This window comes from Aspergillus homomorphus (assembly GCF_003184865.1).
Source record: "Aspergillus homomorphus CBS 101889 unplaced genomic scaffold BO97scaffold_6, whole genome shotgun sequence".
Lineage (NCBI taxonomy): Eukaryota > Fungi > Ascomycota > Eurotiomycetes > Eurotiales > Aspergillaceae > Aspergillus > Aspergillus homomorphus.
This window is the reverse complement of record NW_020291892.1, coordinates 391322-408643: the sequence shown is the minus strand read 5'-3', so window position 1 is coordinate 408643 and position 17322 is coordinate 391322. Positions and strand designations below refer to the sequence as shown.

General features: G+C 54.4%; 4 protein-coding genes across 4 annotated transcripts; 2 read left to right on the top strand and 2 right to left on the bottom strand.

Annotated features, from left to right (window-relative positions):
• Positions 1-761: 761 nt before the first annotated feature.
• On the bottom strand, positions 762-3534 carry BO97DRAFT_403718 (malic enzyme). Its single transcript, XM_025694796.1, has 6 exons — positions 3220-3534; positions 2998-3107; positions 2825-2937; positions 2678-2756; positions 2267-2615; positions 762-2210 (listed from the first exon to the last, which is right to left on the bottom strand). The coding sequence occupies exons 1-6, from the start codon at positions 3474-3476 to the stop codon at positions 1139-1141; spliced, it is 1980 nt and encodes a 659-aa protein (XP_025554236.1). The 5' UTR covers positions 3477-3534; the 3' UTR covers positions 762-1138.
• A 3223-nt stretch (positions 3535-6757) lies between these two features.
• BO97DRAFT_385308 (uncharacterized protein) lies at positions 6758-9402 on the top strand. The gene is made up of 2 exons (XM_025693462.1): positions 6758-7347; positions 7416-9402. The coding sequence occupies exons 1-2, from the start codon at positions 6951-6953 to the stop codon at positions 9230-9232; spliced, it is 2214 nt and encodes a 737-aa protein (XP_025554235.1). The 5' UTR covers positions 6758-6950; the 3' UTR covers positions 9233-9402.
• A 111-nt stretch (positions 9403-9513) lies between these two features.
• Positions 9514-11321, top strand: BO97DRAFT_363713 (putative DnaJ domain protein). The gene is made up of 2 exons (XM_025692514.1): positions 9514-10016; positions 10116-11321. The coding sequence occupies exons 1-2, from the start codon at positions 9838-9840 to the stop codon at positions 11215-11217; spliced, it is 1281 nt and encodes a 426-aa protein (XP_025554234.1). The 5' UTR covers positions 9514-9837; the 3' UTR covers positions 11218-11321.
• Positions 11322-11457: 136 nt separating this feature from the next.
• Positions 11458-15609, bottom strand: BO97DRAFT_432288 (MFS transporter; the record flags this gene model as incomplete). The annotated part of the gene is made up of 6 exons (XM_025697528.1): positions 11458-12786; positions 12836-13535; positions 13617-13642; positions 14183-14810; positions 14873-15128; positions 15180-15609. 6 exons carry the CDS (start codon positions 15607-15609, stop codon positions 11458-11460), a joined length of 3369 nt encoding a protein of 1122 aa, XP_025554233.1.
• Positions 15610-17322: the final 1713 nt, after the last annotated feature.

The following is a 17322-nucleotide window of genomic DNA, read 5'->3' as shown; positions in this document are numbered from 1 at the left end:
CCCCCGCCCCGAAGGGAAAGACTAAGTATCTCGGACAACCGGAGACGCTCCCATCCGGGCCGGGCCCGGACCATCCTCTCCCGACGAGGAAGCCTGGAGGCATGATGGCATCAGCCCATCCAAGCGTATTTCCGGTCTGAACAACACCACTCCCCCTCCCGGCCAGGCTGCTCGTCAAGTAGCCAGCCCACCTCGAATAAAACCCAGCCAATGGGTTCCTCGGCATCACTACTTATCCCGGTTTCCCGAGCGGGTCAGCCCACACGGTAAAGGTAACTTACCATTAGTCTGAGACTCTGAAAGGAGGAAGGGGGGACCTGGACCCTGAGGCTGGATCCAGTTGGGTCTGCACCATGCCACTTGGATGCCACATCATTCACCTCACCCCACTCTGTTGTTCTTAACTTCTTATGTACTCGATCCTGCTGGGGCTGGGGGGGTGTGGATGGAAAGCTTATTTGGACCTGGCGTCAGGTGCAGTGGGCTAGCTACTGAGCCTCAGATAGATGGAGAGGGGTCGGGGGTGCTGCGTGGTTCCTCGCCTCGTCTTTACTGCACGTGTGCCATGCTAACGAGGGGACTCAGCTGGAAAGCTCTCTACATGCTGCGAGGTAGATATCCTCACTTTCTCAGTACGGAGGATGTACAATATACTAAGTAATTCGACTGAGGACGTGAGACTTTATCTGACGATGGCATCACATGCAAATTAGGTCTCGCCCTGCAAGCCGAGGTCGACTTCAGCCATGATCACAGGTATCCCAATGGAGTCTCCATTACAGTAAGTACGCTACTACTACTATGTACCAAAGCATAGTCAAAACCAATGTGCAGTCATCAATTTTTACCCAACCAAAACCCGAAAACACACTCACTCAGTATCTAAGCTAACCGAATCCGAAGCACGGAATCGGATGAATTATCCCACAACACAAGATTCGTCATTAAACAGGGGGAGGGGGCATGGAAGCGATGAATAGAAGGGGGGGTATACAAGAAAAGAAAAACGCATCCAACCAGGCAGAAACTTCGAGATGGGATGAAAAAGCGCTCCAAAAATCAAGCAACCTGGTGGTGGTTCCAGGGATGCAAAGCAAAGCAAAAAAAAAAAAAAAGAAGAATAAAAGAGGAAGCTGCTTTACAGCTTGGCATTCTTTTCCGCCTCCTCACTCAGTCCGTTCAGAGACAAGGCGCTGCCGCCCAGACTGGCCAGGATGGCACCGACTTCCCGCTCCAAGGAGAGCACTTCCGTGTGGGCGTCGTACATGCGGGCCTTGATCCACACGTCCAGAGTGGCGTCGTCCATGTTGCGCAGGGCAGTCTCGCGGTCCACCTTGGCCTCCTGGGCCGCCCGGATGACATTGCGCGCCACCACCACGCTAACCTGGCGGATGCGGGTCAAGTCAGGGTACAAAAGTCCGTCCTCGATCTCCTCGGCCGTCAGAGCCTTGGAGAGGGCCTCGCCCGAGGCATAGATCATCGTGTCCGTGACCTTGACCGCCTTGGATAGAATGGTACCCAGACCAATACCAGGGAAGACGTACATGTTGTTACCCTGGCCGGGGTAGTAGGTGCGAGTCTCACCCGCGGCGTTGGTGAAGCTCATGGGCTGGAAGGGGGAGCCAGAGGCGAAGAGCACGCGGCCATCAGTGTTGGTGACGGCGCTCTCGAAGTCACACTCGGACTTGGACGAGGGGTTGGACAGAGGGAAAACAATGGGGCTCTTGTTCCAGTCGGCCATCTTACGCAGGATCTCGGGGGTGAAGACACCACCCATGGTAGACAGACCCATCAGGATAGTAGGCTTGACGTGGTCAACAACCTCGTTCAGGGTCTTCAGCTGCAGGCCATCGTTGTCCGTGCGAGCGAAGTAGACCTTGTGGTCGGCGAGCTTGTCACCCCGATCGGCGGTGACCAGACCCTTGGTGTCGACCAGGTAGAAGCAGGCGCGAGCCTCATCCTCGGTCATGCCCTCCCGGACGAAGAAGTCAACAATCTGCTTGGCAACACCAACACCGGCACTGCCCGCACCGAAGAAGACAGCCCGGTGCTCCTTGCAGGGAAGACCGGAGCGCTTGACAGCATTGATCACACCACCGAGGATAACGGCGCCAGTACCCTGAATGTCGTCGTTGAAGCACGTGTAAACGTCGCGGTAACGCTCCAGAGCGGGGAAGGGGTTCTTGAAGTCCTCAAACTGGATCACAATACTGATACAAGACAAGATTAGCGTCGCTTGTCGGAACCTCCTTTCGGAATGACTCACCCAGGCCAGCGCTCGGTCAGAGCAGTCATCAGCTCGTCCATGAATTCACGCTCCTCATCGGGAGTGACCTTGGGGCGGCGGCTACCCATGTACAACGGATCTTCCCGGAGGGCCTTGTTGCTGGTGCCCAGATCCAGAGTCAAGGGAAGAGTAGCCTCGGGACGAATACCGGCACATGCGGTGTACAGAGCCAGTTTACCAATGGGGATGCCCATTCCGTTGATGCCAAGGTCGCCCAGACCCAGGATTCGGGAACCATCGGTGATGACAGTAATCTCGACGTTGGACTGGGGCCAATTGGCGATGACAGCAGCCAGATTGCCCCGATCCTCGTAGCTCAGGTACATGCCTGCGGGGTGCGTCATTAGCGCCCGGTTTCAGGTCGTCGACAGGGATCAATTAATTACTCACCTTCCGGCTGTTGGTAGATCTCGGACCATCTTTGGCAAGCTTCTCCAACGACAGGGGTGTAGATGAGGGGAGTCAATTCCTGAATGCATGTGAGCGATGATATTCTTTTTTTTTTTTTCGTTTCTCCCGCGTCGCTTCCGAGCTTACCTTGAGGTGATCCGTAACCAGACGGTAGAACAGGTGGACATTGTTCTTGCGGAGAGTGCTGAGGTAAAGGAACTTGTCGATCACAGTCTGCTTGAGCGCCAATTGAGCCAAACCTGCGAGAAAAAGATGTTAGTGAGTGGTGGTCGCGCGAGGACAGACAGGGTTGAACATACAGCGAGTCTTCTGGGTTTCGTATGACTCCGCACGCGGGGGCGTCAAGCCGTAGGTGCGGAGATATTTGCGGATGTAGGCAGGGTTGGCGGTGTCAAAGTTGGAAGACTCTCTAAACGAGGCCGCCGTTAGTTCTCTGTGCTGATCCATTCTGATTGTTTCCGTGTTTCCCAATTGTTGTAAAATGGAGGATTCGCATGCCACGCAGTGCAGTAGGAACTTACGCAGGAGCCTGATGGCTGACGAACGAGGTCGCGTGGACAGGCCGGCTTTGCGCGGGAAATCGAGCCATGGTGGACGACTGCGAAGTGGCGAGACTGGTTTTCAGACGAATTCCGACCGGCGAAACCACAAAGGTAGAGGAAGAAGACGACGAAGAGGAGGAGGAAGAAGAGGAGGAGATTGAAGAGGATGACAGAATCAATCGAGTCGAAGAAGCGACAGGCCGTCTGATTATAAGTCCTTGGGGCACTAGACGCATTGAGCCCCCCTGAGTAAGAATCCACCGCATTCCGAAATTCAACCACGCAACAACAGGAGGAGCGCACGGTAGTTGTGATCTTCTGACGAGGCCGTCGCCAGAACTATGAACCAGGACCAGGGGGATATTGTTCTAGGGATGACAGCGATCGGGAAGAATCGGGAGTGAAGGGACCAGTGAGGGCGACCGGGACCGGACCGGTGGGTATCGGGTTCACATTAGTTGCATGGCAGCGAACCGTTTCGATCGGGTGGAGGATGGGTCTGCACAGGTCAAAAACGGAGATAAAATGGGGATACGAAGCTTTGAGGAGCGTCGGGTGGACAGCGGATTGGGCAGAGACAGCGTGGGAGACCAGGTATGGACTATGGAGAAAGAAAGGATTCAGGCTTGGAACGGGAGCCTTCGCCGAATGCGAACAAATGCGGAGTAAATGCAGGCGAATAAACGTGTCCAGATTGGAAAGGGGAATGGAGTCGAGGTTTCGGAGCTGCGAGGCACTTGAAGGAAGTGCGGTATTTCTTTTGCATCAGGACGAAGCCTACGTTGTAGGACAGAGTACGAAGTATACAATGGCCAATTTGTTGAAAGGGGAAGGGGGGAGGAAGTGCAGCAGCTGACATTGTTGTTGTTTCTATTGTTGGGACGGCAGGGGGGGAAGAGAGAGAGAAGGAGGAGCAGTTGATAGTTGATAGCCATCAGACTGGATTATACGGGGTAGCTGTGAGTCTGTTGAAGTTTGTTGGCGATCATAGCTATACTCCGGACTCCGTAGCAGAGTTACTCGGAAGTGTGCTCGTATACGTGTAGAGTGGAAGTAAAGACCTACAGGAAGGAATTGATGACTCTTACAGACAGATACTTTTAATAATGATAATGATGATGAGTCTGAATGAATGAATCTATCTTTCTCTCTCTCTCTCGGTCCAATCCCGATATACCCTTCCCGATTTCTTTTCTTCTGATTCATTTTTTTTTTTTGTTTTTCTTCTTTCTTTCTCTCTCTCTCTCTCTCTCTCTCTATTTTTGATGTCTCCACCATCGGGACACTAGACTTCATTCAGCAATAGATCCAGAAGGGTCCCGAAGTGGATCTCCATTGAACTCATGTTTTACTGACTCCAAGACTCGAAAGTCACCATGACACAACCACTAAGGATTCAAGGAAGGATTCTGGACCGGATGCGAATCTCTGGGTTCCCCGCAGCCAACGCGGCCCGGGTTTCTCCTCAGCTGCTGAGATTTCGAAGCTCCAGCTCTCTTCTTTTTCTCCTCATTTGGGATGGCTGTGGCTGCAGGTACGGACGAAGTATTTGAGTACTACCACCACCTCCATAGACTACCACAACCACGACAGCTCGGTAGTTCAAACTCTGCACTGCATTCAAACCTGTTACAGGTACTAATCATACATCTCAATTCTACCTATTTAATTCTACCCTCCACAATTGGGCATAAGAACCAAAAAGCCCGAACAAACAACCAATATTGTTGACGATCAGAATGCGCGAATAAATTTGTGTGTGTGCGCGTGGCAGTGTGCCCCCTCATCTCCCTCCTCTTCCTCCACTTCCCACCCCCATTCTTCTCCAAATATCATGAAGAATACTCCAAATTCCACGGACTGACCACCCAATGGGCACCGTTTTAAGCCTACACCAGCCTTGCCGCGCCGATCGGTGCCGACCGATGGAATTATCCGATGGAGAAAACACCATTGGGCCTCCTGCAGTTTAGTCCACGTTAGTTGAGTTGTTAGTGACAACCCAACTCCCACACTATAATTAATCTTAACGCGCTTGAACCGTGCTGCTTCCGATGACTGGCTGGGCAGGCGCTGCAGGCAGTGCCAGTCGAGGCCGAGCCTCGTCTTTATTATAAATCTGAGGAGATTGCGTCTTGGAGGGACGATAAAGAGTCGGGTGTGCTGGTCCATCGAACTCCATCGACTCCATCGAGACAAATAATAATCAGTACAACTCGCGGCACTTGGGCGACTCACCGTCTACCTCCTGGGACTATTGGCGATTTAGCCGATGGAGACGCCTGCAGATCAAACCCGGGTCCTTTTAGGCCTCTCGGCTCTGTCTCTTTCACCCTCGCACACTGTTGTTCACTGGACAAATGCTGTGGATAGTTTCATCAGGAGCTAGTGAATAAGTGACGGGCTACTCCGTAGACTTAGACTTCATCCCCAACGCTGGCATTAAAGATCACTCGTCCCCTCGCTTTCAGGGTTCAAACTTCAGGCTGAATGTGTAGGCGAGATGGACACAGCACATCATCCCTTCCCTCTCTTCAGTCTCCAGTATCCACGCAATGCTGCATCCCTACCACAACCAGCTTTACCCACTCGAGCAGCCTTTCGTCCTCCTCCCCCCTTTTTTTTTCTTGTTCTTGCCCCCGGGATTCAAGATGCATGGGTCACAAAGCTTGACCAGTGCTGATCATCTTCGCCTTGTATTGATTCCCTTTCTCTCATGTGAGGTCTTGTGAGGTCTTACCTAGCTCAGCCAGTTCCGGTCTGCATGATTGACACCGGATCACAAACTCATCACAAACACCTCAAGAATCTGCAAGCATGCAGCCACTGCCAGGTAACTCCTTGTCCCTGCGACAATAAAATCGCTCATTCGCATTTTCTGGTCCGTCTCTGGCATGCGGGTGAGTGATGACGGAGGTGTAAAGTACACTGGGTGGCTGTCACCTTTGCACCCTTGTATATGCGGTGTTTTCGTACTGTACACATCACGATCTGCCTTGCAGCTGCACGGACAACCCAATCATTCCATGGTTTTTGGGGATTTTCCCTGCACCCTGTAGATGACCCGAACAGAGGGGGGATTTAAATTCCTTGGCTGGAGGGCGGGAAGGGGTTACACACGCTGTCTAAGTCTCTTCGCTTGTTGCCCGCCCTGCTGTGCGGCCGTCTCGAGTTGCTCTCTTTATACTCTAGGCAAACGGGAGAGCCTGGTGTGAAACAAAACTGGGCTAAGTGTGGGAGCTTTGTCACCAGGTATCCAGCTTTGACTTAGTCAATTAAACTGAGTGGAATGAATTGCTCGACATTTACTGACTTGCCCGGCTGTCATCGACCATGGAGCTGATTCGTGAGATGAGATGCGATGAAGCCATCCAAGCCCAGCTCCAAACAGTTTATCGATAAAGGCGATAAGATAACAGCTGACAGGTCATGTGATTCGCGATAAAGCGGCGAGGGAGGGAGCGGTGACGCAAGAGTGATTGGACTCCAGCTCGTGATCATCGACGAATCCATGCAACAAGAAACCAGACACCTCGCAATCAGCCAACCCACCCCCTCTTTTTCCTACATTTCCCTCAGTTCCTCATCCCTTGGACCAGCTCCTTGTAGTATTTTCTGCCCCGTCAACACCAACCCCAGCTTGTTTCCATCTACAAACCAGTAGATCATTCTACTCTTTTAGTGCTGTTTGTGACTAAATCGTCGCGACCATGCCGCAAGGGGAGACCGAGCCCCTCCTCCCTCGCTATGAGGAGGACACCACCCTCCAGCGTCGCCTGCATCAGAAGCTACACACCTACCAGATGCTCCGGGCCCTCTCGGATGGGTACATGCCGTCGACTGAACAGGTTATCATCAATCTCCGCACCTTGCTGGCTTCGGATGTGCTCTCCACCCAGACCCATGATGTGGGCTCCGTGGGTCGTCAGATCATCCGCGATTGTCGTCTCTGGATTCAGGTTCTTATCGAATTCTTGAAGGAAAAGAATGAGGACGATAAGCTGCAGGAGTTCTTGTGGCATCTCGCTCGCTCCAGAGCCTCCATCGACCCGAACAAGATCCAACAGCAGGCTCGCCAGAGTCGGGCCAGGGCCGACACTAAAGCAGGTATGTCTTTATTTCTTGTCTATGGCGGGGGAATTTGGACCGTTCTTGAGCTCACTCATGTTGTACAGCGTACGACAGCCTGCGCACCGTGGGCAGCCTCCTGCTCACCAACTCCGACTTCCGCTTGTTCGTGGATGACCTAGCTACCGTCGGACGGCAGATCTTCTCCGACACGGCATTCTCTTTGTCCAGTGCATCCAAGCAAATCGGCGAGCAGCTCAAACCATCTGAGGAAGAGACTAAAGCGGTGCAGGGTGCCGGTGCGGATGAAGGCCATACCCCGACGGGTGAGGACCTGCGACACGAAGCAACCGAGGTGGCGGAGATTGCCGGCAATGGCCTGGCTCGCACCGGCAAAGATGCAGTGAGCAGCGCAAAGGAGCATCTCGCTGGCCGGGAGAAAGAGGCCCTCCTGTATCGACTGAAGCAGACTGTCCTCAAGCTCAAGGACCGCACTGACTACTCGGATTCGATCTCGACTCTAGGCCAGTTGATTCGCCGGTATGCTCAAGCCTACGTGAACGCGGCCTCTGATGTCGTGACCGCGGCGGAAGAAGATGTCGACGTCAACGTGGATCTCAAGCAGGCAATGCAGCACTTCTGGATCTTGTTGCAATCGTTTGGTGATGCCGAAGAATGGAAGGCGTTGGAGCAGCGCTTTGAAACTGTATTGCAGCACGCTAACACGGATCCCGAATTTGAAAAGTTTCTGTCGGAGACCGGTTCCGTGGTGCAGGAGATGCTCACCGACCCCAAGTTCTTTGACACCGCTGAAGAGAAGTTTGACGAGCTGAAGGAGAAGTCCAAGGAGGTCAAGACTGAATCCCGATTTAGACAGGATGTGGATGCTTTTCTAGTGCAGGCTAAACGAGCCCTGCGAACAGTGCCCGGCGATAAGGCTGTGTCCAACCTGGTCAACGCGACCCACAAGCTCTACAGGGATATCTGGGAAGGCTATCACAGCCGCGAGGGCCAGCTGCCGGCAGACTTGCTTGAGTGTTTCCTGCCCCTGGTTCTCCGTACAGTGCAGTATATCCCGATTCCCCGCTTAGAGATCTCAGCCCCCGAGGTTGATCTGCTACTGGAGAGTTTGATTCTGGAGCCGGGTCGGACGGTCAATTACTCGTCCTTCCTTCCCTACCGCATGCACGTCACCACGCGCAACGATATCGACATCCTGAAGAAGCACTCCAAGAGAACCGCCACCGACATCAAAACCACGTTCACAGCCACTGTCAACGGATTGAACATCAGTGCGTCCGAGTTCGGATACTGGCTGCGAACACACTCCGGCCCCTTCCTGCGATTTAACGACGAAGGTGTCGCCAGCTTCTTCCTCGACAAGCGCGGCGTCGACATCTCGCTGGACATCGAGGTCGGCAGAGAAAGGCTGGAACAGATCTTCACCCTGCGCGGGGTCCGCGTGCAGATCCACAAGCTTGACTACAAAGTGCACCGCAGCAGATGGAAGTGGCTGCTCTGGCTGACCAAGCCCTTCCTCAAGCACCTCGTGCGTCGAGTTCTGGAGAAGAAGATTGCCGAGCAGATCGGCCAGGCCGCGTTCGCCCTGAACCGCGAGCTGGTTTTCGCCCGCGAACGGCTGCGGGCGGCCCGCATCGCCAACCCCCAGGACCTGGCGAGCTTCGTGCGGGCCGTGCTGGCTCGCCTGAAGGCACTGCCCGAGACTGACGTCGAGACCCGCGTTGGGCTCGAGCCACCTGGTGAGGGCGTGTTCAAGGGGGTGTATGCCCCTGGCAGTCTAGTCAAGGTCTGGCATCAGCAGGCACTACGGGCGGAGGAAGCCATTGAAGAGGGCGACGAAAACCGGACTTTGGCAGGAACCTGGCGTAATGAGATCTTCGACGTGCCCGTTCGTCGTGCTTGAGATTATTTGGGGAAGTATTGCTTGTGACTGATGGAATACGAGGTCTGGTCTGGGGGAGAATGCAACACAACAATGTATAGTTCTTGGTCTGGGAGGCGTTTTTCGGGTGTGATTACCAGCGTTGCTTTTGCTAAGTTCAACGAGCTCAATGAATGAATTATCTTTTGGCTTCGCAATAATCTGTATGAAGCACGTGACCCGGGACGGACGAACAGTTCGGCCGGGGCGTTGCGGCCACCTAAACGGTTCACGGGGGGAAAGCATGAGATCCCGCGATTGATAGCAACATAAACCCCAGCAACACCGCCAGCCCGGCAGGACATCCACCATTCCAACTGCGTCACTGCTTGAGATCTTGACTGATCTTGAGACTGTCAGTCTGCCTAGGGCATTCTCTTAACTACAAAAAAAATTGGATATATCCATCTGACCTCCAATCACTACATTCAACCCACTTTATACTTGTGTCCAGCTAGCGATAGTTATCGCAACCCGCAACCGAACACCTACACCACTTACTCGCCGGGTTACCGCCACCACGACCACCACAGCCACAAACCTCAAAACCACATGCGCTGCCCGCGCAGCTTGAATCGGTGAACAACATGCTCCCCACAATGCGAAGCGTGATCCTCTGCGTAGTGATCCTTCTATGCGTACTGCAGCTGGTCGCCGCGGCGGAAGACTACTACAAGACCTTGGGGCTGGACAAGTCTGCCTCAGAGAAGGACATAAAACGGGCATATCGGAACCTAAGCAAGAAGTTCCATCCGGATAAGAATCCGTACGTTGCCCTCCCTCTCACCCCGCTCCCCTCTTCCCCCTCCCCCCCCACACCAAAAGAAAAACAAGACAGTAAAGCTAACTCTAGAGGAAAAATCAGTGGCGACGACACGGCCCGCGAGAAGTTCGTACTGATCGCGGAAGCATACGATATCCTGTCGACAGCGACGACGCGGAAGATCTACGACCAGTACGGCCACGAGGGGATCGAGCAGCACCGACAGGGGGGATCAGCGGGGGGCCGGCGCGGGGGTAATGATCCGTTTGATCTGTTTTCGCGGTTCTTCGGGGGCGGGGGCCACTTTGGGCATGCGCCGGGTCATCGGCGGGGTCCCGATATGGAGCTGAAGGTCGGGCTGCCGCTGCGGGATTTCTACAATGGGCGCGAGGTGTCATTTGGGGTGGAGAAGCAGCAGATCTGCGACGCGTGCGAGGGGACGGGCTCGGCCGACCGCGAGGTGATCACCTGTGATAAGTGCCAGGGTCGCGGCGTCGTGATCCAGAAGCATCAGCTGGCGCCTGGTATGTTTCAGCAGGTGCAGATGCACTGCGATAAGTGTGGTGGCCAGGGGAAGATGGTTAAGCGGCCTTGTCCTGTTTGTAGTGGGCAGCGCGTGGTGCGCAAGGAGGTCGAGACGTTTGCCACCATTGAACCGGGTATGGGGAAGGGCACGCGCATCGTCTTCGAGAACGAGGCCGACGAGAGTCCCGACTATATCGCCGGCGACCTGGTGCTCATCCTCGAGGAGCGCGAGCCCGAGCTCGCGGCCGACCAGGAGCACCGCACCGACGGTACCTTCTTCCGTCGCAAGGGCAGGGATCTGTTCTGGAAGGAGGCTCTGTCGTTGCGTGAGGCCTGGATGGGCGGCTGGACCCGTAACATCACCCATCTCGACGGCCATGTCGTTCAGGTTGGCCGGTCCCGTGGCCAGGTCGTCCAGCCCCTGGCTGTTGAGACTGTCAAGGGCGAGGGCATGCCGTTCTGGTCCGAGGGCCATCTGCATGAGTCCGAGGATGAGGACGAGAGCCCCGGCGACTTGTATATCGAGTACACCGTCATTCTGCCGGACGAGATGGAGAGCGGTATGGAGAAGGAGTTCTATGCCCTGTGGGAGAAGTGGCGTAAGAAGATCGGCGTCAACCTCGATCAAGACAGTGGTCGTCCCGTGGCTCCTGCCCGCGTCGTCAAGGATGAGTTATGATATAGTGGATCTTGCAACAACAGCAAGTTGTGCCCTGTGTGATTGTATATGCTTCTAGTTTTTACTTTTTCATTCGGGCCGCCGCCGCTTAGATAGACACATTCAATAGAACTATCCTGATGCACCCTTGTTCCCACTCCCACACTCCATTGTCCCCGTGTACTGAAGCTGTAACTGCATGCTACAAGCCCGGGGAAATCTCGCAATGAAAAGAGTATAGCACATTGGAATGCCACAAGATCACACATCTGGCCCCGTCATGACGCCGAAGAGCGGATCAACCGGGGCAAACGGGGCGAAATCGCCACTACTCCACAGCTGCTCACCAGACAGACCCTCCAGGGTCTCGAAGTCCGGCATCCAGAACGGACTATCTTCCTCCAGATCGATCCACGGCGCCAGTTGCAACGCCATGCGCACGCCGTGATCCTGGCTGAGCGGGTCGGCGGCGGCGCCCTGCGTCGCGGGATGCGCGGTGGCGGTCGTGGACGCCACGCCCCCTCCTTCGGTGGCTCGCGAGGTACTCGGGTGATTGTCGCGGAACATGCCAGCGTTGATGCCGCCGCTGCTGTGCTGGGCGGTCATCAGCTCGGCCATGCCGACTTTCTTGGAGGCGTCGGTGCCTTCGAGCTTCTCCATGGCGGCGTTGACGAGCAGCTCGAAGGCGTCGCGGTACTTCTTCACCCACTTGGCTCGCTCACCCATGACGAAGAGCACGGTCGAGCAGGCCCGGATGTCGTTGCTGAGCTGCACCGACCAGACGTCGCTGGTGTGGGTCCAAAGCGCATAGAGCAGCGTGATCCCTGCCATGAAGACGGTTTGCACCGCCAGGAACGAGTGGCCGTATTCCAGCGTCTGATGAAGGCGCTTGTGCGTCTGACAAGTGTTGCCCGCGGCGCGTAGGCAAATATGATAGTAGGGGTCCGTGAGGGGAAGCGAGGGCAAGAAGGGCTGGATCAAAAGCCGTAAGGCCCGGTGGTAGTGTAGCATCGGGTAGTCGAGGTCGGATCCGCTGAAGCGCCGCGTCGCGGACTGTTTCCACTCCTCCAGTTCCAGGTAGAGACGGTCCATCTTGGAGCGCAGGGTATGCAGCGGACGGTCGGCTCGGTAGATCTTGTGTTGGATTCGTGAGTCAATGCGACGGAGCTTCATCAGGTAGATCGCGAAGGTCAAGCTTGTGATTCGATCCATCGGCGGCGATGCTGTCAGCACAGCCGGATCTTGCACGTCATCGTCGACGTCAAGTGGTAAAGGCAGGTCGATGTGTCGATCAGCAATACTGAAGGGTCGACCCAACGACATCGAGACCACGCGCTCGAGGTAGTAGACAGTCCAGAACAGACGACGTCGCATTTGCGCGGTGAATGGGTCCAGGTTGTTCTCATTTGCCTTCCTGTGCAACCCCAAATCAATGGCAGTCCGCATAGCAAGTCCGACCATGTACCACATGCCCTGACTGGACGCAGACCGAAGGTGGTATACCACCATCAGAGTCATGGCTTCGATATTCTCCACCGACCGCGGCTCACACATTCCGGGCACAGTCTGTAGGGCGGTTGTATAGAATTGCTACCAAGGGCATTAGATCGGGCATTCAGAACTCAACGAGTGGTCTCACCTCAGGAACTATTGTAGCGAGGTTCTCGCTTAGCTGTATCGTTGTTGCGCCAATCGCGTATACCAGATACAGCTTGAAGATCCCGAATCGCTCCGCCCTCGTGAGCTCTTCGCGTGGAGTCCTGGCCAAGCGCCAGCGGTCCTCGTGCAGACGCCATAGCTCGGTCCGATCCAGAAAGGGATACCTCACGTGTAGTCTCGTCAGATAGGCGCGCAGAATCCGCGATCCCAATTCATCATTGGGCGGGTCCGTGGTCTTGGACAGCAGTTCATCCATGCGCAACGGTCGAGGTCGCTCTTCCGGGTTCTTGTCTCCTGAAGACGGTTGCGGTGGGAGACCAGTGATACTCTGACCTGGAAGCTGTCCAACTCGTGTCGCGGTTGGGTGCCGCGACGATGACAGCGCTTGATTCCACACCGTAGCCTGTACCATCTCTCCGAGGTCTGCGGCCAGTGACAGCCCTGAGCTGGATCCTACATATGCCGGGGCCTCCGATGAGTTGAGGGCGAGAAAGCCCACTATCTCCCCGACAGCATTCCGGTCGAGTTCGGTCGTCGAGCCAGCCGGGGTCGGAGGGTTCTGTGGAGAGAGGAGTGCCGCAACAGGATGAGCGACGTGGCTGCTGGCGGGACTGCTCTTAGGTCTCGTTTCTAATTGCGACTCCAGATAGTGGATGCGGCTCTCCAAAGCCCGTGTGTATCTGCCGGACATGAGTATAATTATACGCAGTGAATCAGACGACCCAGACTTACTCATTCTGGGGTCCGTTATCATGTCGCACGGACGCTTTGTCGCAGTTGGCTCCAGCTTTGCGACAGTTGGAGCAAATCGGATAATTGTTGTCACACTGTGATATGTCGTCAACATGCTTGGGCTTCATGAAAGCTGAGCAGGATCTTACTGCATCGACTGACTTTCTGCTTCCTCGTTTTACAGCGAGTGCAAGCCGTCCTCCCCCGCTTTCGAGGATTATAATCCTGCGAGGGCGATGACGCTCTATTGTGGGTGGAGGCTCCCGCAGTCTCCATTATGATTTATTTTTTCATGATTGCCATCAGGTATACTTGATAAAGGCGACTGACGAAGCAAGGCAGGTTGCTCTCGGAGTGGATGTCGGAGGGAGAGAGTCGGGCCTCCGACACGGCCAGATACGGTAGTGGTTTCGCTGCCAAGGCCGTCGGTCGTCGCGGTTCTTCCCGCCGCTACTACTCAAATGAATTTCTCGAGTTTCGCTTGCATCAATCATCCATTGAGAATGTATAACATGCAGGCTTATATCTAGGGTCGCTATAACGCCAAAATGCTATGTTTCCGTCCCTCATTTCATTATGGCTCCTGTTGCCTTACCTTTTCAGGATCAGGTGATGTGCCAGAATGCTTCACATTCTCGTCGGCCTCCGGCTCAGACCCATGCGGTACCTGGGATTCGACATCCTGGCCAGCAACTCGAGCCTCTTCCTGTTCGCGAGCTTTCTCCTGCCTCTGCTTTTCCTCTTCTTGTCGTTTCTCTTCTTCGATCTCATGCGGGTCTTTTGGTCGCTCCAACCCTCGATCCCGAATGAAAAGACACGCAAGAAGGCACATTCCGATCAGTGGGACCTGTAGGATGAAGACGGAATGGGAGGCCTTCGAATACGCTGTAAGGATCTGCTCCCAGTCGGAGTCTGAGATCCCGTTTCGGGACGGTAAGGAGTACGACGAATGCGCGACATCCTTGTATCCGTCGGGGAGGTTGGACCGTAAGGAGGCTTGGAGAAGAGCCGCGGAGACGGCCAGACCGCAAGCACCTCCCATGCAACGGAAGAAGTTACGGTCTGAGATCACGACTGCCCGCTGTGACTTGGTACAGTGGGCTTGGAAGGCGATCATGGTCGGCTGGAAAGTCCAGCCGATGCCGATGCCGGCAACGCCGACGATAACGGCAATAGCACCTGGGCTGGTATGACGATCAAACAGCAGCATCAATCCAGCACCCCTGTGACCGGATTAGATTGCATCCTGAGGCAGAGAAGGTAGAGATCTGGCCGAACCACTTACAGTGTCCATAGGAAGAAACCAGCCCAGATTACCTCTCCATAACGCTTCATCCGTGAGATGTATTGCCCGGAGGTGATCGATGCTAGAGACTGGCAAGCGACCATAGGTGCAGTCAACGCAGCAGACACGATCGGAGACCATCCGCGAGCATTTTGATAGTACATGGGCAAGTAATACAGGTAGGCCTGGTAAACAGCGCCAAGAAGAAAACTCTGCAGAAACAGAGCACAAATCACCTTGTTCTTGAAGAACACCACTATGCAGGCGTCAGTATCCCTTTCTTGCGGTACAGCTCACTCGGACATACCTGGAAGCATAGGCAGCACCGCCACTTTCCACTCTATCACAATAAAGGCGATGAAGGCACAGCCTCCAATGGTAAGCATGCTGATAACCATAGGCGAGTCCCAATTGAAATATGACCCGCCGCCAGAGATGGGGATCAGCACGAAAATGATTCCGACCGAGGAGGCAAGAATGCCCCAGAAATCGATCTTGCGAACATTCTTCCGAGTACTGTCTTTGCGTGCATTGTCGGGAATCAGAATATACCCAACAACGATGCAGCACGCCGCCAGCGGAGACAGGAGCCAGAAGAATCCTCGCCAGGTCGAGTCCATGACAAAAGCTGCAGCGACGAACGGACCAATGACGTTCCCCAGACCCAAAGATGCACCCAGAATCCCCTGATACTTGCCTCGTTCCCTAAGGGTGACGATATCCGAGACGATGATCATGGTCAGCGACGTGACCCCGCCACCTGCAACGCCAGCCAGTCCTCGAAAGACGTAGAACATAGTGGCAGTTTGGGACAGGCCGCAAAGCAAGTCGGCTATGCAGAGGAGTGCCAATGCACAAAGATACACGATCTTTCGGCCGAAAATGTCAGAAAGCCGACCGTACAGCACCGTAAACATAGTATTCGCAATTAAGGACGAGGTGCCCGCCCAGGAGATTGTGTTCTGCGCATCGAGGTCGCGGGCAATCGTCGGAAGCGTGACACTGATACCATTTTGGTCAACGAAAGTGATGAGCAGAGAGACTGCCAGGCCAGAGAAGACGATCAACAATTGCCCTATGGGCAGGATATTGGTCTGGTCGTGTAAGGCCTTCTCTGCCGCCTGTTGCCGGTTCATCTTTTCTTCTTCTCTCAGAGTGATAACCGGGTGGACGACAGGACGATGCCCTTGAACATTATTTTTAGATATGGGGTTGATCGGGGTGTATTTGGGGCTGCAGACTGTCTCGAATGGCCTGGAGGGCCAGGTTCGTGTCACCGCAATCAGACGCTGTTTGAATGATTCACAGTATGACCCCGTTCAAGGTGCAGCTCAGGTTCAGAGTATCCACACAATAAAACTGCTGTATACGGGCGCGATGAGTATGAGGCAGATTGAGATATCGTTATGCTATCCCTGTTTGTCTGGTTCATGAACCAATTGAGGAAGAAAATGCTAGAAGAGACGACCAGATCATCCTTCCTGCGAGTCTTTATCAGTCCAGCTCCGTAGGGCATCGGACGGACCGCCGACGATTTGGGCGACTCTCGGACATAATAGCAACGGCCGTTTTCGCATTGATGCAATGAATTATCGGTTAGTTATAATCTGTTCCATTACTAACCGAGCCAGGGAATCCGGACCGATCCCGCGCTCTGGTCGCCAGTCAGTGAACGTTTTTTCCCAGCAGGCAAGTGGATCTGTGTGGCGGAAGTTGGATTGATCGGCTTTCTTCGGACGTCCGACACTGGCTCGTCGGAGTCTTTCCGACTAGATACGCGTAAGATCGTATCACCACTGACCAGAATGGTTGGTCGCTTGCGCTTCCAAGTTTATCTGCCCGAGTGTCTGTGCGGAGATTGAAGTGCCGCCATATTAATTGTCACCTGTAGATGTGGCGCACAACACTGTTCTGCTAGTTGCAACTGCCTTGTGTACTGAACATCTCTTGACTGACCCTGGTCTACTCATTAAAGTCGACGTTGGCAATTAATCAGTCGGATTGCCAACCGGACGGGTGCATCATCTTGATCAAGGGTCGAGTTGCGAGATCCGCTAGGGCTTGAGTCGCAGACCATCCCAGTCAATGTTGTGTTAGAGCCTAACAGTCGACATGGGGCGGGCACAACAGATTGTCGCGCAGTATAATCACCTGGGAATATCCTTGCTGGGAAATTGGTCTCGATACAACAATTCAGAATGCAGCTTCTATTGTTCCAGCTTCAATGCGGTGGAACTTACTCTATATGTCCATACCCTGTGAAACTCCGTGAACTTTCGGCACTGTGAGGGATTCGCTCAATGTCAACCTTGGGTAACCGTGAGCGGGTGCTGACGCGTTGTGGGCAAAAGTGATGTGCTGTGTAACTTGCTCTATACAGGAATTTTCCAGTCTCAAAGCGCGACTAACATTGTTACAGCTCGGGGTGTCGCCTCCAGCTCTAGACGCAC